We start from the raw sequence: 23424 nt of genomic DNA, 5'->3' as shown, positions 1-23424 counted from the left end.
AAATTGTACAGAACCGCAGCCACTAATAAGCAAACCTGAATTTCCTCAAGTCCACTTTGATCGTTACTGGGTAGAGGAGGGTGACATCATCCAAACGGCAGGTATACATTCACTGAATATTTACTTTGCAAAACAAAACCACAGGAAGAGTTATCTCAAACAAGTTCAATCAAGCAAAATTTCTCGCACTTGGTATTGCACTGTTTCAAAGACGTTTAAGGTCGGAACATCAAGAAGGAATATTTTCTGAAGGCAACTCTGTACAAAAGTACACCTTTGGTTAGTCCTTGTGGTTTTCATAGAAAACGAGAACTTTTGCAATTTTCAATCGATTAAAATACAGCCTGTAGTTAGCGTTCTTGAAGTGAATTGCTGCTATGCCAAATTACCGATTGATTTAAAGTTTTACGTGGAGTAAATTTTCTGAGTGATCTTTGAGCCTAGATGGATAATCGATAAACAACGCTTTCTATGTCAGTTCATTTACTACCTCAAAGTACGCAGTAAATATGAAAAAAATGAAGGAAAGAACGCAAAATGGTGACAAAAATTAAGCACTTTTATTGTGCAAGCGCTTTTTCAGGGTTTAAACATATTCTATTTGATGATAGATAATTTTCCCCTAATTTTCAGGCAATTTTTCGTAGGACTCAACGCTCCACTGGCGGGAATATCGGAATAGCATAGGAGCAGACTCCCTCCCGCGTTGCAGTAGGCGAGTTACGGTTTAGAATCTCGGTGTTCACAGTAATCATTCACTGGGAAGATAAGTAAATATCCGCCCGTTCGTATTGCATCCGTGAGTATGCTAAGCACGTTTGGACTGTTTGTGTCACACGGTTGAAAGATTACTGCGTCTAAGCCAAACTGTTGTACTCTTAACAAAAGAATATTGGATTTGCAAAGAATCGAGAATAGAAAAGTGGAGGTTCTTGTGGATTGTGTGAATAATGATATGAATGTCTAAGAGAAACTAAAGTAACTCTAAAGAAAACTGTAAGGAAAAGTAATCACCTCCCGGTTCGCTTAGTAAATCTTCACAAATAAAATTCGCCACACTTTTGAGGCACGCTTCAAGAAACGTCAGAACCACTTACTTGAAAGCTTCATACAGTAGCTCTTCGGGGGCATGGGAAGAACGTCCAAAATCTCCACGTGCCTTAAAGAAATGTTGACAGTTGGATGCACATGGAAGTAGAAGTAACCGACGGCAGTCACATCGCAAGATGCTGTGTTGATAACATCATCGACACAGATCGCGGGTATGTGACGTGAGAGATTGTTTTGTCCCAGCCAGGCTTTGACCTGAAAAACAAGTGTACTTATTTCATATCGTTTGTAAATAAATCAGACATCTGAAGTCATGCAGCAAAATATTAGCATCGTTATAGCTTGGCGGAAACTGAGCTGTTTCGTCGCAATTAGATTGTTGTGAGCAGACGTTTTTACTGGGAGTTAGGTGCGAGCTCACGGTATCCGTAGCAAGTAGAATAATTTGGCGCTAAGTTCCGCAGAAGTGCATTTCGTCTAGGATACACGGACAAAATTGCAGAACGGAATTTACCGAAAAGCAAGGAAGGCTGAGTCGAACTCTACCATTTAATGGTTACGCATCCTTTGAATCTCTTGACCTGCACTGTCCTGAAGCTCATTTGTCAAACACGTGCATCAAAGTTTGTGCAAATTCGACTCACGCCACTGTACACAAAGTGAATCTGTCCCTAAATGCATTTAAAGCATCGTGGTTCCACGCAAGGTTACTCTAATGCACAGTAAATTAGTACAGACCAACCCTACCTGAAAATAATGACTGCATGTCTTTCTTGTGGATAAACTGGCCGATGGTCATGTGAATCCTTTCATGGCGAAAGACACCTTGACTTTACTACAAGGACATTACATAAAACAGGCTCGCATGATTACACGATAAACTGTAAGGCCCTTTTTGTGGGTGGGAAAGGTGACAAACCACCGATGTGAAACCATTGCTACATCAAGAAATTCATGTTTACTACTCATCTTTCTGACATTCGGGTGAAGACTGTTAGTCGAAGATTCTGGAGAAGCAGGAAGAAACGAAAGGCAGTTTGGGGGGGAGCTTGGACAAAGGGATTGGCGTTGATACTGTCCTGTGATACTGCCCCGTTTGGTTGCTTATTTTACAAGAGTTGCAGTTAACACGGAACCAGATTGAGAGGAAATAATGCAAGATACGAACTGATGTAATCGATTGTTGGCAAGTTGATTTGGCTGACACTAAGACGTCACATGAAACGATGTATATGGTCAGTCCGTCTGAACGAATACTTCTTACAGAATGAGCATCCATTTCAAACATAATTGGCCTGTAATCTGCATGGGTGTGGAAAACCATTGTAGAAATCACGACTTATATCCTCCTCGATACCGCATTTTAATCGGTATAGTGGGGGTGGTTTGAGTAGATAACCGCAGTTTTAGTACACTGACTGATTCGGTTGGCATAGACTCGGTTTGCTTAGCCAGTCGCTAAATATTGCATGGTACAAGTTGCGAAGAATCTAGTGCAAACTCACATATTCGGCGGCTGTGGAATTGTCCCATTCAGTGGATGCATTTAGTTTGGGCAGCGGAAATTGATATTTTAGACCTGAATGTAAAAGGAAAATCAGTGTGCTAGCTTATGTGTGGCGAACGAGATAGTGCACGTCGAGACCTCCAGAAAAACTGTGGAAATATCGATCCATGGACAGCGGACTGAACAACAGCTTCGGCAAAAAGACATTTTCAGAAAACCTGTCATTCAATGAACACGGGTTTCATACCGGGTAGCGTTGAAGTTTACTCTTCTGTAACTGGGACGTGTAGTCTTCAGATTCCCTAGCTATTAATAATCTTTCGCAGTTGTGCATCGGTTTGATAAATCATTTGGGTTAGTAGCTTGATTAGGTTCGGTGTTCTCCAATCTCCATCACAGAAGTTAGTTTGGGTAGACCACGACACTGATACAGTGACGAGAAGCAATACAAATTTTATTGATGGTACATGTATTTAGCAGCCACCATATATCGAACATGTCCAAATGCAACTGTCTACTAGATGCCTCTTGATTCCGGTCAAAGCTCGAGGCTTGAGATAACATCATTATGATGTTTTTTTGATAATACGTAAAAAAATTCACAAGATTAACTTTCAGGAAAAATCCCGTATAAAATCGATTTTTTTTGTAGTGACACTTGTTTAATCTACGTGGGATGAGCATATATACGTTCATATAAGGGCCTTCGCTATCAGATCTACCGTGAAATAATTGTGGAATATCTTTCACAAATAGGTAAACACGTCAACAGGATTGCATCCTAATCTCGAACGCCTCCGAATCTGACGGTCACTCGACAACTTCCAACCAACCATTTTCCTCTATTCACTTCACTTTGAGACAGAAATAGGGAATACATTTAATTTCATGGGCGTTAAATTAGTCGAATTTTCCATAATTTCAATAAAGTTATCTCTTTATAGAAAGCACAGGTTAAGTGAGCACTACACAAACCTCTATAGTTTTTGAACCTTGATTTACACATCAGAGAAATGACCGACGCGAATTAGCTCTGCGGATACTTTGCACATTGAACTGAAGCACACTGCTGACATGCTCTAAACCAACGGTTGTCCACAGAGATTTTCAGCCGCAGATGTGTCGAAATGACCTACTTAATTGTTCTGTCATGACCGTGGTAAAGACTGCAACCTACTTGGGTCTGCCCCGTACGAAGGACCCGTTGCCAGACACGGGAAATCACAGCCGGCTTCAACCCTTATATAACATAACCGCACAACCACGATATTGGTTTACAGCATTCACATTGCTCAACTTAAAACTCCGACACCCAGAATGTGAATGCGTATTATCCCTTCCGCTGTTGTTCTGTGAAATAGTTTGGCCCACAATGCGACAATATGCTAAATACGAGTCTCTCTAGCGGCAACATCGCTGCATTTAGCGGTTCAGCCAGATGCTCAATCGTGTCTCACAAAATTGACATTAGTCTCATGACCAACCCAAACGATTTGTTTCGTATCATTTCCCGGTTATACAATAGACTATCAATATCACCTGACTGCGAACTAGTGTCAATAAGTTTGAGAAATCTGGCAATGTGCTTCAGTGGAAAATCGTGTTCATCCTGCTGAGATTCCTGTCATCAGATTGCATTCAGGAAGCTCACTCACGAGAGTAGAATAGGTAGGCTTATCACTTACACTAAAACAAATCTCAGGACCTCGGCAAGAGCCAATCGAACTTCCAAATTCAGCTAGTACCGGCGGATGGAGCACTGTGAAACTGTCGACCCCCCAGAAGAGAATAAAATCGAGTTTAGTTGTAGTCTTCAATCAGGCTGACATAAGGATCACAAATGAGCCGAAAGAGAGAAGCAGTGTCGCGGATAGAAAATAAATGGTAAGTCGAGGAGTAGAGCATTGCTATCGGTAGAGGAATGAACATATGTTTATGGTGTCATATGCCACTCACTTTGGAAACTGCATGAGCCTGTCTTGTTGTAGCAGTGTGAATTCATTTCTGTGAGAGAGTGGACGGTGAAAATGTGTTTTATACGCTTGCTTCATGACAAATTAACACATTCTTCGCTTATGTTTGTGTGAATCCAAAATTATATCAGCGACCTTGGGAGGCAGTCTGTGACTTCCGCAGCAATGAATGCTTGACAGAATAAGTTGAACGTGCCAACCAGAAAAGTCACTGGCTACAGACAAGTGCCAAATTACATGAATACAACGGGTTTCTTCTACCATATTTGATTTGTTGTCGGGGAATGCAAAACAGTAGAACACAGAAAATCGACCAAGATTCATATGTCCTACAGAGTTCACATAACACTGCACAATAGAATTTCCAACATTGTCGCCGAAACGTAACATTTAGAATAACAGCACAGGCTTCACTGCTTAGTTTGTTTTAATTTGAGCAAATGAACCGAAGCTAATTGGATTGAGATAGATTAAAGTAATAACAGTGAGTTTCCTTGGACTTAGTCGATGAAAAATAAAATAACTGCTTCCTGAGGCGTCCAAAATGAATGAATAAATTGTTGTATATTTGTGGGCACGTTCAAAGGTGAGTTCTGGGTGGAGAACCGGCCCACGTGTTTGTGTTAGACACCATTACAGGTGGCCGGTATTTGCGACCTAACCGCATGGTTGACCTGCAGTAACAAGGAGGAGCGTGGTACCAACCTTCCAGATCACACAGCCAGAAAAATAATAAGTTGTCGAGTATTAAATTATTAGGAAAATGCGTATCCGACTAAACCAGCCAACTGTATGTGACCTGGTATGCACTTGCACAAGGAATAATGAGACTTTCATAGTCCGCTAGGATAATTTGGAATTAAACGATATTTACTGTGGACTCTTACGTTCCACAGATTTTGAGAAATTAGTCCTACACAAATATCAACTGATTGAATAAATAACAGAAAATGAACCTTTTTTCAGTAGCATCACCAGATGTATAGTTTTTCTGGAAGAGTCGTTTCATTGGTCAATCTTCATCTAATTATGTGATGAACCCCCTCTACAATACTTTCCACGGGATACTTTGTTCAACTACAAATTACCGTCTGCTTGAACCAAGCATATCTAACTGCGTAGATGTATATTTACCATCCATCTGTTAAGAATATATTAAGAAATAAAATTCAGTCTAACATATGAGACCTTGGGAGTAATCGTTTTTTGTGTAGTGCCCAACGGTAAAGTTTCCCGGCCTAACTTACGATCCCTGTTGTCAGCTGCCAGTTGCCAAACTCGGCAAACAGATCAACTGCCATCCGATTAACCACCAGTTACGATCCCCGGGTTTCCCAGCGCTTATTGATAACACTCGGTTTGTAAGTTTGACTTGAGTTTATTACAGTACGACATAAATTAATAATTCTCAGGCCAAGACCACAATTCACTTGAGGACCAGAAGAAGACAGGCATTTGGTATTTGAACAACTTTCTCAAGTTCACATCCGATACAAACAAGGAGAGTCAAAGGGAGGCAGTGGAGAGAAAAATGAATCACAGTTTTGATAGGAAGTTATTTTTGACGCTTCCGGCATAAGGTATGATTACGGGTTGATCATGAATGTAGCATCTTTGTGTGGCTTGCACACACTGTTACATGTTACGAACGCGTGAACACTTACTAAGACAAGTGAATGCTCTATAATGGTCAACTTGAAAAAGCTGACCTCACCAAGTGGAAGTAGATTAGGGCTCATCGGTCAATGGTTATTGTAAGAAATCTTGATTAGACTTGAGTTAATCACTGGGTGTGGGACGCTCAAGTGGCAAACGACTAGAAGTTTAAGGGACACTTGAAAGTGATGCCAGCATGGTGTGCGCTCAAGTGGTAAAAAGCAGGAGAACCGAGTCGGTCTTGATGCCATACTGTTAGTTTGTGCGGCAGCGCTTCTTCTTGAGCAATTCTGTCTAAAACTGTGCATGAAGGTGGAAACCATTGTTCGGCATCCAACACGGATGGATTTCTGTTATTAGTGGACATTTAGAAAGTGACTGGATGAATAAGTAGCCACAACTTAACCCGCATTTTAAGATATTATTTTGTTTGATGATTGCAAGTTGAAAATTGTCACAAACTCACCATAGTTTTTAAACGGTAGCGCTGCTTCACACAACTTGTTCACATCACCAGCACTCAAGATTTGTCCAAGTTTTTCAGCTGGACTCAGTTCACCTAAAACACGGTTAGCGGAACCATACGTAAGCAAGCATCTATGAACCCACGTGGAAACCAATACAGACATTCTCAAACACCAAAAAAAACGGCCGTATTACGCGGTTCTCTGGGGTACGTCTTGACCATCGGGATTAGAGGAGGACATCACGTCCCCCAGATGAAGTTTAGATACAAAGAGTGTCCACTTCGGGCACACTTAACGCCCTGGACTGTATAACACATAACAACAATGGAAAAAAATATAAAAAGACTGCTATCCACTAGCAGTCAACAGATTCCGGACCCTTTTAAATTACTCAGCAGCACACTTAAAGTCCGTGTCTCATCATTGTTTAGTCGAGTAAGAGCACTGTACACATAAAAGAAACGACTGAAAATCAGCTCAAATCTAGATTGCCAGCAGACTTTAAGAAATAGGACATTGGCTCCGATCTTAAGACCCGGTAAGGGATGGATTGACAGTGCATTCGTTCCTTATGAAGCAGGAACTGTAGAGGTCATTTGAAGATTGATGAGGAGGAAAACGTTACGCTCAGTTTTGGTACAATCAAGCGATCTCTTTCCGGTTTAAAGGAATAGAAACTGTGTATAAAATTATGTGCAACGGTTGCCCTAGGATTTACATGGGTCAAACAATCATTGGACGGCATACCAGAGTTGGCGAGCATATGAGAATCGAAAGCGTGAGGATTGCCAAGAATGTGGAAGTTTGATGGAGGGAGACTGCGATTCAGACCATAACGACTGATCTTCAGCGGAAAATCAGCAAATATCACAGCGTAAAAAGGAATCAAGTGTGTGGAACTGGTGAGGGAGGTTTTGGGCATGGCGTGACACTGTCAATAAGGGCAAAATGATTTACAAAAACGGGAGATTATAAATCCCATCTGGCATTAGGTCATCCACACAGACGCACAAAACGATTTTTTAGAGGAGCGAACCGGAAGAACTGGACTCTTAGCTGGACTCAATTCCATGTTGGTCCTAACGCTTGCGGACCCACCCTAACAAACGAAACCCCTCCGCAGACACTCAAAATTAATCAAGTCTGATTTACTTGATTGGTTCTCCTTTCACAATAAATCTCGACCAACTTCGTAACCTGGTCACTTGACCTGACAAGGCTTTTGTATCAAAAGTAAACTGTTGCTCTACGCTGAATTTACCGATTGTTTCTCAAGTGTCTCCGAAATTTTGGACTGCCTTGGCATTTCGTAGGGACAGAATGTTTGTTGACTCGCATCGCTCGCATTTTAATCACCTTGTTTGTCTGCTGAATCTCACACGTTTGGAATTAAAACCCCTTAATGACTATCAGTAGGTCATGCTGAAATGACCACAGGAAGTAAACTATGTTTTTATGGTACAACAGGCAACGCATGATCCCGGAATCATCCCAAACAGCTGGTTATCCAGTCCATTAGAAGTTGTCAGATGTACCGTAAGCAATCATACCTATTTTAGCAGATATCAAGCGCACGATAAAAGCTAGGTAACACAATCTCAAGCCCAAAACTATCCTTGGTGAACGTCAGGGGTGTTTGCTTCTTCACACTGCACGCGAATCACTGACGCTGGCGGAAATACTCCTTGTCAGCGACCATATTTCACTTTCTAGCACATGATGCGAATGAGGGCCGAAACAGCCTAAACCTGATTCCCCAAAATCAGAAAATGACACACTTCACAGTACAAAGATGAAAGAAATTTACGGCAGCTGATGAATGGCACAGCGATTCATTTCACGAGGGAGGACAAAAGCAGTGTCACCGTATCCGTGAGCACCAAAGGTCACGAGGAAACAAATCGAAAAAATAAACTTTAGAACCACGTAATCGAGCAATTCATTCTCATTTGAAAATAGTCCCCAGGAAGTTGCAGTTGTTCAACACTCTCCGAAGGTGGTTGGAATAACCTGGGTACTTCGGGTGTAACTCTTAACCGGGCGACGATCGATTTCATCACGTATGAAATGTCTCAGAAAACCAGATTATCTTTGTTGTTCTAGTAACAGTAAGTTTTTTCATCTACCTTAGAGCAACGACGTGTCATTAAAGTTCTTTAAGTTATTAATGATTACGATAGGCCGGAGCCATATATCGCAGCTTTTTACCGTCTGTATAAGTTGCTTGACCGGACCAGACTTGAAACTCCTACCCCCGTCGCGATTAGTTCCGTTATTATCCTCCACCATTTACTCAGAGAACAGTATCTGGATGGGTTGTGCTAGTGCCTCTGAGCTCTGATATAGGTTCACATCAAATGCACAGCAGTTTTGGACATCATCGATCCTAGAATTGTTAGCGGAAAACGCAAAATTAAACTCATTATCAAGTGCTCTCAGTGGTGAATCTACCGCTGTAATCCAAAAGAAACACGACTCTGGACTGTGTTATCTCAGATGTCCAAAGCCAAATAGCTCCTCTTTCTCAGGCCACCAGAGAAATTTTTGTGGTCAAAGACTTGTATTTTTTGTAGAGCAGTCGGTGTTAGAATGAGCCAGTTTGACGTGTTCCTGTGCACGCAGCTTGAAACAGCTTTCTACCAGACACGGACACTACCGAACTTTCATAACAACACTACAAGGTGTCATTTCACCAGAAATAAATCGAATGAATTCAGGGAGCAAACATGGTGCGTCCAAAACAGCTCTTGAGTGACCAGCCTTAGGGTAATCACAGAAAATTCCCCGATATCACCAAAATGAGGTTATGCTGAGAAAAAGGAGGAAAACATGTCCGTTGACATAACTTCGGCTAGGAAGCAAAACTGTCCAGAATCCCTTAGATTACTTTTGTTGAACGACGCTAAAGGCCTCCGTAATTCAACAATAATGAACATAGGCATGTATACCCCGGCGATTTTTTCGCCAAGGCAACAGAAAGAGCTTACAATGCTCGTGAACCTGAGAAATGGATAGACCCCTCTCAGAATACGAGCCATTCCATCTTGCCGACAAGGCTGGTGGGTGACAAGGTAGGTTTAATCATTATTCCCGAGAAGTTATGGTAACCTTGTACCGAGTCATGGGCAATTTGGAATAGGCTGCAAGAGTTTAACTAGGCAAGTGAAAAGTAGCCCTGTTTGCAGGATCGTCCATGTAACCTAAAATCCCCTGTATTCAACGAAGGATACTTAAAGAACGGTTGCCTTCCAAAAGTTATGGTATAAGTCGTATAAGTTGTGCACTCCCCAATAGGCTATACGCTTGTTTTAGATGAATTACCACATCATCTAAACAAATGCCAGGAATGTTCCCTCCCAGCGAAAGGTAGTTTGGTGTAGTTTATCACCGTTCCAGCTGCGTCCAATGAATGGGTGGACGATACATCCGATACATTGATAAAACCATACTTCTTCGCTATACTGAAGCTTGTTTCTGACTGACGACAGGCCGAAGTAGGTTTAGAAGATGGGGGAACGCCCGCATCTGGCAATCGGGTCAACACGCGTTCTAACAAAACCATTTTGGAGTAAAATGAGCTGAACCGGCAACCAAGATCACCTGGTTACCTTATTCACTAAACCACGATTTTGAATGGTATCTCTTGTGCCCCATCGATCCCCGGGTATCAAAAGATCTTAATTCTGACTAGTGATTTCTACAGATAAATGTTTCCTAAAGTTTTATTTTCAAAAATGAGTTTTCGGCTGTACTGGCAGCAAATGTCTTATAAACACAGCCAGTAACCGCGCTTACAGCCATGGCTATCCAACCAATACCGAAAGACGGTTATCCCCGCATTCATTTAATTTTGCACGACTAGGCAGCTGGATTAGTGTTAATAGCACAACCAGAAAGCCGTGAGGTCTTCGTCTGCTGGTCAAAAAAAACAAGCCAATGGGAAGAATTCCCGATGCTTCTTTGAACAGTATTCAGAAAAATCTACGCATAGTACGGGTAACAATTGGCCCGAATTATAAGTCATTACGTGTGCATACTTCCACCTTATTTTGTACAAATTTGATGCAGCCTACCTGAATATATATTTCGTTACTCGTCTCGAGTTTATTCTAAGTGCACTGTAGCATCAAACTTCATTATTAAGTTGAATTCCGCGTAGAATGAAGGTAAAAGTCAAGTAATGGGCGGATACGCCTCGTTCACAACTACAGATCTGAGGACGGCGTAGGCCACAAAGCGTCTTGTTCACCCTGGAGCTGAAGTATAGGCAGGTTAAGGTCCAACATCTGGCCACATACTGGAGATTTTCGACCACACTGCTTGATGAGTTTTTCGAAACTCTAACAGCTCAATCCTCATGAAGTAGTCCATAATGTTTCCGCGCTACTAAGCAGGTGATTCCGGTAATTTGAGGTTCACAAAATAGTATTAATATATCGCGTAACAAACCAGCTACTTACCGACGGCTTTTAGTGGTAATGAATAGTCGCATGCCATAAGCTTCTGAGACTGGAGGGCTGGAGCTTGGGAACAAAGACAGATTTTAGGCAGGATGTGAAAGGAAACCGGAAATTTTCGGAGTGCAGTGTGCACCAGCCTATACAGATCAGGTTTAGCACTATGGTGCACCTGGTCAATGAATGTATGAAGTTGGGTAAAACTAAACTGGTGGGCACACAGATCCAGTTGAACTGCGCAGCACAGCTGACAAGAATTAATGAGGGGGAGGAACGCTGATACAGTGACTTCCTTATTTGGTGTAGACTCCCTTGAACAATACCATCAAGACAACCGTTAAATGGAGTGTCATATGAATGTAAGTTATGAAGATCATCGGTCACTGACAAAATAGGGGAATGCAAACCTTTTAGGGTGTTTATATATTCCCGTTGATGGATGGATAGATTCGAGCTGTGCAGATCCATTCCATAGAAGCTTAAAGTGAAAATTCTTAAGTTAGGTTGTATAAAGTTTCCAGTCCGATTAAGTTCAAGACATCAAGACTAGATTGTCATTGTGCACAAAGAACGCCTTCGGGTTGCCCCAGCGGTATTCGTCGGAAACGGAAATCACTGTGGTTTTAAGTCAGAAGAAATATGCAAATTGCGTCCAGCGTTCTTTTTTAAATTCTTACAGAACTTAGATGGATAAGTGGAGCAAAACGAGTTGCAAATGATATGCTATTCCATCAAACAGCCCTGTATGATCAATCACTTTCTGTGATTTTCAGACCATCTATGACGCGTCCCGAAGCTCAACCTGACAGAGGGGTTGGAACGGCATATAAGTAGACTCTTGTCCGATAGGCGGGTTAGAATCGCAAATCTCAGTGTATAACGTAATCATGTGCTGTGAAGATAGGTGAGCACCTAGTCGTGCAGATCGCGTCTGTAGGTATGCCGAGAATTTCGTACTTTTTTAATGCGATTGAATGACTACTGTGTGCAAGACGAAATGTTGCACTGTGCACACAAAATTTCGGATATGTAGAGAATCAAAAGAAGGAAAATGAGATTTCTTGTGGATTATATCACGTAATGATATGAACGTCTGCATTTTGAGGAAGAATAATCAACTCCTGTTTCGCCTAGTAAATCTTCACAAACAAAATTCGCCACACTTTTGAGGCATGCTTCAAGAAACGTCAGAACCACTTACTTGAAAGCTTCATACAGTAGCTCTTCGGGGGCATGGGAAGAACGTTCAAAATCTCCACGTGCCTTAAAGAAATGTTGACAGTTGGATGCATATGGAAGTAGAAGTTCCCGACGGCCGTCACGTCGCAAGATGTTGTGTTGATAATATCATCGACACAGATCGCAGGTATGTAATGTGAGAGATTGTTTTGTTTCAGCCAGGTTTTGACCTGAAAAAGGTGTGTAGTTGTTTCATATTGCATCGCTCACCACACATTGAAAATTTCGTATTGTGTATTATATTTATTGTCACTTTGGGCGGATATATAGCAGATAGAGTTAAGCCCTTTCAGTCCGGTGTGATAAAAGCCAAAAGGACAATGCTCAACTGGTGTAAAGCCGTCCAATAGCTACCAGTCTAGGAATCAAGATGGGGCTGACAAATCGTGAAACATTTGTGTCATTTCAGGTGCTGCTTTCCACGGATTTAGTTGCCAGATGTTCGACTATAAATCTGTGCATTTTGGATCCACACTAACATGTACTAAGGGTATTCAACTGTCCTCAAATGTCCTTTATAAATAACGAGCCACGCAATCGTACTCTACTTTACAGTAAATTAACACAGAACAAGCCTGTTCCAAAAATAGTTGTAAGCCTGCTTTGGAGATAAAATTTGCCGAGTGTTATGCGTATCCCTTCATGGCGAGAGACAAAAATCCCGACTGTTCAATTTCAGTCTGCTACTAGAAGTTTGCACAGAACAGGCGTTTGTTTTCGACAATGGGATGACAACCCACTCCTTAATCAAGGAGTTTCATTTTTCTCCTTTTTCTCGAAGATCAATAGTTGGGTGAGGAAGTCCACCAGGTATTCTTAAGGGTCATGGACAAGGAGCGGGCGAAATGTGGCATAGGACTCAGTTTTGAAGGCAATACATTTGATTATCTATCAAACAAAAGTTGTAGGTAACGCGGAATCCTACCGGGCAAATTATGCCAGTTAAATATCCAGTTAGGCTGCCATCAAGTTTTCATATGAAACTTTAAGTATGGCCAATCCCTGCGAGTAGATGTTTCATAGAATGGACCATTCTTGCGAGATTACATAGTGGTCCCCAGTGGTGTGGGGAACACTATACTATCAACGGTTTCTGGTCTCCCGAAGACCTCACACTAATCGGTGAAGTCGGTGCCACTGAATAGTGAACAACAGCCGCAATTTTGGCACATTGACTGAGTCTGCAGGCATACACACAGTTTCGCCCAGGCAGTCGCTACGTAATATACAGTACAAGTTGTGAGGAATCTAGTGCAAACTCACATATTCGGCGGCTGTGGAATTGTCCCATTCAGTGAATGCGTTTAGTTTGGGCAGTGGAAATTGATATTCTAGATCTGAATGTAAAACGAGAATCAGTGTGCTAGCTTATGTGTGGCGAAAGAGATAGTGCACGTCGAGACCTCCAGAAAAACTGTGGGAATATCGATCCATGGACAGCAGACTGAACAACAACAAAGACAACGGGATATTTACGAAAACCTTGTCATGCCATGAACGGATTGTAATCTCGGGTGTGTAGAATTCAGATCCCCCAGATAGCAGTAATCTTTCGACAGTTATGCACCGTGTGTCCACTAAACCTTTCTTTATTCGGCTGCGAAATGAAAACGTTTGAAACATCAGCAAAGGATCCGTAGAATAACTAGAAATATGTGCCCATTAGCCGTGTAACCCTTTTTTCTGTTATCGCGTTAAGTGGAATTTCCATAATATATTCTTTGGGGACTTGAAAACTAAGACAATGAAACTTCGGTCTCATTGCCAAATCAGTCAACACTCAAGACACTTCCGCGATGAAATACCTCTTAAATTCTGCTAAATGTGTTCGGAAAACTCAACCGAGCTGCACCCTGGGAAGCAGTAGAGTATATTTTATCCCATCGACTCTTGTATCACGACCAAGGCTGCATCAGCTCTTGTACAAATCCTTTTTGAGGGCATAGTAACGGATTTTACGAATATTTACAACTGCTCCACTTGTAGACAAAACATGCAGTTGCATCTATAATGTCAGTCTATTGAATAACCGGAGGATAACGTAAAATTACTCTTTCGGTTTTCTTTTGACGAGTGTCAATTATGTGGGACGCCACCGAGCATTTGAATGAACCGCTGAGCGTAATACTGTACCGGCAAGAAAGATGCTTACGTATTCTCTTATCACGTTACCATGTCAGCGCCCAATGTATTCCGCTGAATAACCGACTGAGATATATTACACAACTATATTCTGGGTGAGGGCTGGCATCTTGTGTTTGAGGTTTACATTGAGCAAGGTGATTGTTGTAAATCAAGAATGCAGATTTGAAGACGGAAACGCACGTTGTTAGGATTGAACCAGACGGCAACTGGTTGTCTGTCGCACTTATAAGTTAGACTGAAGTAAATTGCGACCTTTACAGCGGGCGTGAGAGACGTCTGCGTAGGACGTTTGGACCAGTTGCTGGTTATAAATTTTATGTGAATATATTGACCGTAAAAGAGTTACACTTGCGCCTAACATCAAAATAATTCCATTTTTTACCGACAAGTTGATGTATTCACCGTGGGCTTAGTGCCCTGTTGAGAGAAACTTCTCTGAGTAAAGGGGAGCTTGGTGGAGTGAATGGGGACAATAGACAGAATCATTTTCGTCGACGGTACGTTGCTTATATTTTTATACTGGCATCGAACAGCTCCGAAGTAAACGCTCTCTTGACGAACTCCAATCAATTTTATCCCAACATTCAGTTCAATTTAACGCAAAACGTTACAGCGCATCTCACTTTTTGGGCGTTCAATAGGTTATGTTATTTACGAACTCAATTCAGAGCTCTGAAAACAGAAGCCTGATGTAGCTCGGACCGTACACAAATTTCCATAGTGGTGATAACTATGGTATGGAACCTACGAGCTTTCTAACAAAATTGAATCAATTTTGGTTGGAGTATTTAACGAAACCCAGAGAGCGAATCCCAACCTGCAATCAACATAAGAATCACCGACATGGTCCGCTCATGAATATGTGGGCTTCGATCTTTGAGCGTAACAACATACTGGAAGATTTCAGAGAAAGTTTCAGCTTTAGCAGGGAATCATTCTGAAACTGCACCTCCGGAGTTAGTTCTCGCTATTGTTACTATTTCTAAGTATTAAGTGTAGCTCAAAAATGCAATAATTGAATAAATTTGTGTCAACCATTTGCAGAGCGTTTCCAAAATCAGAAGCGAATTCGAGGTAATCAAGATCAAATCTCTTCGTCGGATTAGTTATTTAGTTTTGACTGATAGGATGATGACAAATGAAGCGCACAGATGTATCTGAGACGAGATATTATCAGCCACTCACTTTGGAAACTACATGAGCCTGTCCTGTTGTAGCACTGTGAATTCATTTCTGTGTGAGAGTTGACAGAGAAAACGTGTTTTATATGCCTGCTTAAAGACAAATTAAGAAATTCGTGGACTGTGTTTGTGTGAATCAACAATTATATCAGCGAACTTGGGAAACTATCCTAAATTTCCAATGGAACAAAGTTTCGATGGGAATAAGTTGAACATACGAAACAAAAAAATTCATACGCTACAGAGGTGGGCTGTTGCATGAACACAACGGTTTCTTCGACCATAGTTGATTAGTTTCCCTGGAGCTGAAGTATAGGCAGGTTAAGGTCCAACATCTGGCCACATACTGGAGATTTTCGACCACACTGCTTGATGAGTTTTTCGAAACTCTAACAGCTCAATCCTCATGAAGTAGTCCATAATGTTTCCGCGCTACTAAGCAGGTGATTCCGGTAATTTGAGGTTCACAAAATAGTATTAATATATCGCGTAACAAACCAGCTACTTACCGACGGCTTTTAGTGGTAATGAATAGTCGCATGCCATAAGCTTCTGAGACTGGAGGGCTGGAGCTTGGGAACAAAGACAGATTTTAGGCAGGATGTGAAAGGAAACCGGAAATTTTCGGAGTGCAGTGTGCACCAGCCTATACAGATCAGGTTTAGCACTATGGTGCACCTGGTCAATGAATGTATGAAGTTGGGTAAAACTAAACTGGTGGGCACACAGATCCAGTTGAACTGCGCAGCACAGCTGACAAGAATTAATGAGGGGGAGGAACGCTGATACAGTGACTTCCTTATTTGGTGTAGACTCCCTTGAACAATACCATCAAGACAACCGTTAAATGGAGTGTCATATGAATGTAAGTTATGAAGATCATCGGTCACTGACAAAATAGGGGAATGCAAACCTTTTAGGGTGTTTATATATTCCCGTTGATGGATGGATAGATTCGAGCTGTGCAGATCCATTCCATAGAAGCTTAAAGTGAAAATTCTTAAGTTAGGTTGTATAAAGTTTCCAGTCCGATTAAGTTCAAGACATCAAGACTAGATTGTCATTGTGCACAAAGAACGCCTTCGGGTTGCCCCAGCGGTATTCGTCGGAAACGGAAATCACTGTGGTTTTAAGTCAGAAGAAATATGCAAATTGCGTCCAGCGTTCTTTTTTAAATTCTTACAGAACTTAGATGGATAAGTGGAGCAAAACGAGTTGCAAATGATATGCTATTCCATCAAACAGCCCTGTATGATCAATCACTTTCTGTGATTTTCAGACCATCTATGACGCGTCCCGAAGCTCAACCTGACAGAGGGGTTGGAACGGCATATAAGTAGACTCTTGTCCGATAGGCGGGTTAGAATCGCAAATCTCAGTGTATAACGTAATCATGTGCTGTGAAGATAGGTGAGCACCTAGTCGTGCAGATCGCGTCTGTAGGTATGCCGAGAATTTCGTACTTTTTTAATGCGATTGAATGACTACTGTGTGCAAGACGAAATGTTGCACTGTGCACACAAAATTTCGGATATGTAGAGAATCAAAAGAAGGAAAATGAGATTTCTTGTGGATTATATCACGTAATGATATGAACGTCTGCATTTTGAGGAAGAATAATCAACTCCTGTTTCGCCTAGTAAATCTTCACAAACAAAATTCGCCACACTTTTGAGGCATGCTTCAAGAAACGTCAGAACCACTTACTTGAAAGCTTCATACAGTAGCTCTTCGGGGGCATGGGAAGAACGTTCAAAATCTCCACGTGCCTTAAAGAAATGTTGACAGTTGGATGCATATGGAAGTAGAAGTTCCCGACGGCCGTCACGTCGCAAGATGTTGTGTTGATAATATCATCGACACAGATCGCAGGTATGTAATGTGAGAGATTGTTTTGTTTCAGCCAGGTTTTGACCTGAAAAAGGTGTGTAGTTGTTTCATATTGCATCGCTCACCACACATTGAAAATTTCGTACTGTGTATTATATTTATTGTCACTTTGGGCGGATATATAGCAGATAGAGTTAAGCCCTTTCAGTCCGGTGTGATAAAAGCCAAAAGGACAATGCTCAACTGGTGTAAAGCCGTCCAATAGCTACCAGTCTAGGAATCAAGATGGGGCTGACAAATCGTGAAACATTTGTGTCATTTCAGGTGCTGCTTTCCACGGATTTAGTTGCCAGATGTTCGACTATAAATCTGTGCATTTTGGATCCACACTAACATGTACTAAGGGTATTCAACTGTCCTCAAATGTCCTTTATAAATAACGAGCCACGCAATCGTACTCTACTTTACAGTAAATTAACACAGAACAAGCCTGTTCCAAAAATAGTTGTAAGCCTGCTTTGGAGATAAAATTTGCCGAGTGTTATGCGTATCCCTTCATGGCGAGAGACAAAAATCCCGACTGTTCAATTTCAATCTGCTACTAGAAGTTTGCACAGAACAGGCGTTTGTTTTCGACAGTGGGATGACAACCCACTCCTTAATCAAGGAGTTTCATTTTTCTCCTTTTTCTCGAAGATCAATAGTTGGGTGAGGAAGTCCACCAGGTATTCTTAAGGGTCATGGACAAGGAGCGGGCGAAATGTGGCATAGGACTCAGTTTTGAAGGCAATACATTTGATTATCTATCAAACAAAAGTTGTAGGTAACGCGGAATCCTACCGGGCAAATTATGCCAGTTAAATATCCAGTTAGGCTGCCATCAAGTTTTCATATGAAACTTTAAGTATGGCCAATCCCTGCGAGTAGATGTTTCATAGAATGGACCATTCTTGCGAGATTACATAGTGGTCCCCAGTGGTGTGGGGAACACTATACTATCAACGGTTTCTGGTCTCCCGAAGACCTCACACTAATCGGTGAAGTCGGTGCCACTGAATAGTGAACAACAGCCGCAATTTTGGCACATTAGTCTGCAGGTACACAAATTTTTGCCCAGGCAGTCGCTACGTAATATACAGTACAAGTTGTGAGGAATCTAGTGCAAACTCACATATTCGGCGGCTGTGGAATTGTCCCATTCAGTGAATGCGTTTAGTTTGGGCAGTGGAAATTGATATTCTAGATCTGAATGTAAAACGAGAATCAGTGTGCTAGCTTATGTGTGGCGAAAGAGATAGTGCACGTCGAGACCTCCAGAAAAACTGTGGGAATATCGATCCATGGACAGCAGACTGAACAACAACAAAGACAACGGGATATTTACGAAAACCTTGTCATGCCATGAACGGATTGTAATCTCGGGTGTGTAGAATTCAGATCCCCCAGATAGCAGTAATCTTTCGACAGTTATGCACCGTGTGTCCACTAAACCTTTCTTTATTCGACTGCGAAATGAAAACGTTTGAAACATCAGCAAAGGATCCGTAGAATAACTAGAAATATGTGCCCATTAGCCGTGTAACCCTTTTTTCTGTTATCGCGTTAAGTGGAATTTCCATAATATATTCTTTGGGGACTTGAAAACTAAGACAATGAAACTTCGGTCTCATTGCCAAATCAGTCAACACTCAAGACACTTCCGCGATGATATACCTCTTAAATTCTGCTGTGTTCGGAAAACTCAACCGAGCTGCACCCTGGGAAGCAGTAGAATATATTTTATCCCATCGACGCTTGTCTCATGACCGAGGCTGCATCAGCGCTTGTACAAATCCTTTTTGAGGGCATAGTAACGGATTTTACGAATATTTACAACTGCTCCACTTGTAGACAAAACACGCGGTTGCATCGATACCGTCAGTCTATTGAATAACCGGAGGATAACGTAAAATTACTCTTTCGGTTTTCTTTTGACGAGTGTCAATTATGTGGGACGCCACCGAGCATTTGAATGAACCGCTGAGCGTAATACTGTACCGGTAAGAAAGATGCTTACGTATTCTCTTATCACGTTACCATGTCAGCGCCCAATGTATTCCGCTGAATAACCGACTGAGATATATTACACAACTATATTCTGGGTGAGGGCTGGCATCTTGTGTTTGAGGTTTACATTGAGGAAGGTGAGTGTTGTAAATCAAGAATGCAGATTTGAAGACGGAAACGGGCATTGTTAGGATTGAACCAGACGGCAACTGGTTGTCTGTCGCACTTATAAGTTAGACTCAAGTAAATTGCGACCTTTACAGCGGGCGTGAGAGACGTCTGCGTAGGACGTTTGGACCAGTTGCTGGTTATAAATTTTATGTGAATATATTGACCGTAAAAGAGTTACACTTGCGCCTAACATCAAAATAATTCCATTTTTTACCGACAAGTTGATGTATTCACCGTGGGCTTAGTGCCCTGTTGAGAGAAACTTCTCTGAGTAAAGGGGAGCTTGGTGGAGTGAATGGGGACAATAGACAGAATCATTTTCGTCGACGGTACGTTGCTTATATTTTTATACTGGCATCGAACAGCTCCGAAGTAAACGCTCTCTTGACGAACTCCAATCAATTTTATCCCAACATTCAGTTCAATTTAACGCAAAACGCTACAGCGCATCCCACTTTTTGGGCGTTCAATTAGTCAGGTTATTTACGAACTCAATTCAGAGCTCTGAAAACAGAAGCCTGATGTAGCTCGGACCGTACACAAATTTCCATAGTGGTGCAAGGATAACTATGGAACCTACGAGCTTTCTAACAAAATTGAATCAATTTTGGTTGGAGTATTTAACGAAACCCAGAGAGCGAATCCCAACCTGCAATCAACATAAGAATCACCGACATGGTCCGCTCATGAATATGTGGGCTTCGATCTTTGAGCGTAACAACATACTGGAAGATTTCAGAGAAAGTTTCAGCTTTAGTAGGGAATCATTCTGAAACTGCACCTCCGGAGTTAGTTCTCGCTATTGTTACTATTTCTAAGTATTAAGTGTAGCTCAAAAATGCAATAATTGAATAAATTTGTGTCAACTATTTGCAGAGCGTTTCCAAAATCAGAAACGAATTCGAAGTAACCAAGATCAAATCTCTTCTTCGGATTAGTTATTTACTTTTGACTGGTGGGATGTTGAAAAATGAAGCGCACAAATATATCTGAGACGAGATATTATCTGCCACTCACTTTGGAAACTGCATGAGCCTGTTCTGTTGTAGCACTGTGAATTCATTTCTGTGTGAGAGTTGACAGAGAAAACGTGTTTTATATGCCTGCTTAAAGACAAATTAAGAAATTCGTGGACTGTGTTTGTGTGAATCAACAATTATATCAGCGAACTTGGGAAACTATCCTAAATTTCCAATGGAACAAAGTTTCGATGGGAATAAGTTGAACATACGAAAAACAAAAAAATTCATACGCTACAGAGGTGGGCTGTTGCATGAACACAACGGTTTCTTCGACCATAGTTGATTAGTTGCCGCAGTCACAAAAACAGTGGTATGTCGAACATCGACCAAAAGTTACAAGTTTCTCATGGATTTCAAATAACACTGCAAAATTAATTTTCCAGCACTGTCACCAAAACGTCACACTTGGAAGCAAAGCATAAGCTATACTGTTTAATTTAGATCAATTTGAACATGTGAACCGAAGCAAATTGAATTACGGTAGAATAAGGTAATTGCGGCGTGTTTTTGTTGGGCTCGCTGAATTCCGAAACTTCTAGAGAAATTGTGCAATCTTCGTGGGCGCATTCAAAGTTTTGGCCTGTCCTAACTGTTGTTTTGAAACTGGAATATGTAAAGAAAAAATTAAATATTGTTGAAAAACGATAATTTGGACGAACTTTCCTAAAGCCACAATCAACAGCTATAGAGAGAGATGAAAAACTGCTCCGAAAAGAGAAACTAAATCCTGGTTTTTAAGGAGTTGTTCTAAGTTTCACAAGTTTAGTTACCGGTTGACCATGATTATGTTGTCTTTGCGTGACCTGTGTCAATTGGTGCGCTTATTGTGTGGCTTGCACACACTGTTACATGTTACGAACGCGTGAACACTTACTAAGACAAGTGAATGCTCTATAATGGTCAACTTGATAAAGCTGACCTCACCAAGTGGAAGTAGATTAGGGCTCATCGGTCAATGGTTATTGTAAGAAATCTTGATTAGACTTGAGTTAATCACTGGGTGTGGGACGCTCAAGTGGCAAACGACTGGAAGTTTAAGGGACACTTGAAAGTGATGCCAGCATGGTGTGCGCTCAAGTGGTAATCGGAAAGCAGGAGAACCGAGTCGGTCTTAATGCCATACTGTTAGTTTGTGCGGCAGCGCTACTTCCTGACTAATTCTGTCTGAAACTGTGGGCGAAACTTGTAACCATCGTTTGGCATCCAACGTGGTGCGAGTTTTGTTTTCGGTGAGTGTGTAGAAATTGACAGGATAAATAAGTGGCCAAATTTTTTAAAATTCAATCCGCATTTTAAGATACCATTTTGTTGGATGATTGCACGTTGAAAATTGTCACAAACTCACCATAGTTTTTAAACGGTAGCGCTGCTTTACATAACTTGTTCACATCACCAGCACTCAAGATTTGTCCAAGTTTTTCAGCTGGACTCAATTCATCTAAAACACGGCGAAAGAAACCGCACGCAAGTTAGGAGTTGTGAACCCACGTGCAAACCAGTATAGACACCAACGATGCGTTTGCAATTTGCGTTTATGTGGGGTGGGTTTTAACCACCTGCACCGGATAATGCGTTTGCAATTTGCGTTTATGTGGGGTGCGTTTTAACCACCTGTATTGGTTACTGGCACAAAATTTTCAGAAACTGTGGTGGATTCGTCCGTGCAGCTGGGGTTCTAACTACTCAGTAATGCGTATATTCATGGTGTTTCTTTTACTTACATCGCTGCCGTCTCAGTCACCCTGGGTTACTCTATGATCAAAAATTTATTCAAACGTCATGAACGCAACTAACTTTATTACTGTCAGAAGGAATTTAACTTCCATTTTCTGGTGTAAGAAGCAATCGACTTGCCTCATTATCGCTTCCAAATATGTGACTATCTAATGTGTTAGAATTTGCTTAGAACGTCGTAAACAAATGTATATATCTCGACGGAAGTATTAAGACATCAAGTATTGCTGTGCACGGCAGGCACTTTGACGGTGCATTCAAACAGCTGAAGTTGACCGAATTCTCTCTTTCTGAATGACTACGTTGGTTTTTCTAAAACACAAAGCGAATGCATCCCGGTACAGCCTATACCGAACTGCCATAAATCATGGATTCACATCCTTCACACTACAAAGATGAAATGAACTTCTGGCCACTCATGAATAGCAGAGCGGTTCATTTGAAAATTTTGACAAACNCACGACATCATCGTATCGGTGGGCAACAAGTTGATGAAGAAATGTCTAGAAAGGAAAGTGAGACCTCATAGAGAAAGAAATAATTTACATCTGGAAATCATTTTGATTGAGCTGCACCTGCGGCCTTAAACATATTTTTCAGGCCCCGAGCCCATTTCGAGTGATTTTTGTTCCTCAGGCCACCTATTAGTCCACTGGGGCCAGCCAACTTCCTAAAATCAACGAAAATAATAGCCCTCCCTATCGTTGTTGAGGTTCCTGATACGGAACTTTGAATCACCCGTAAATCTGATGATCCCCAATATAAAGGTGATGAATTGAACTTGAAGGTCTGTAGTAATTTTCACACAAATGTGAGCCAAACTATACAATGAACATCAACTGCCCACGGTTGCGTCGTCCACAAGTGTGTCACTGACCGGCACTGCACCGTCAAGGCCCGCGAACTATGCAACGGCGAGCGGAATCAGGTCGATCACAAAGAAATC

The 23424-nt window shown here is 41.5% G+C and overlaps 1 protein-coding gene across 1 annotated transcript; it reads right to left on the bottom strand.

Moving 5' to 3' along the window:
• Window positions 1-1098: 1098 nt before the first annotated feature.
• T265_13316 (hypothetical protein) lies at window positions 1099-17590 on the bottom strand (the record flags this gene model as incomplete). The annotated part of the gene is made up of 7 exons (XM_009168340.1): window positions 1099-1321; window positions 1901-2129; window positions 6653-6745; window positions 11114-11176; window positions 12312-12519; window positions 13613-13686; window positions 17383-17590. Coding segments are annotated over 7 exons (1098 nt in total), but the record flags the coding sequence as incomplete, so codon positions are not given.
• Window positions 17591-23424: the final 5834 nt, after the last annotated feature.

Source organism: Opisthorchis viverrini (assembly GCF_000715545.1).
Source record: "Opisthorchis viverrini unplaced genomic scaffold opera_v5_60, whole genome shotgun sequence".
In the NCBI taxonomy this organism is placed as follows: domain Eukaryota; kingdom Metazoa; phylum Platyhelminthes; class Trematoda; order Opisthorchiida; family Opisthorchiidae; genus Opisthorchis; species Opisthorchis viverrini.
The sequence above is the reverse complement of the archived record's forward strand: the minus strand, read 5'-3'. Positions and strand labels throughout refer to the sequence as shown.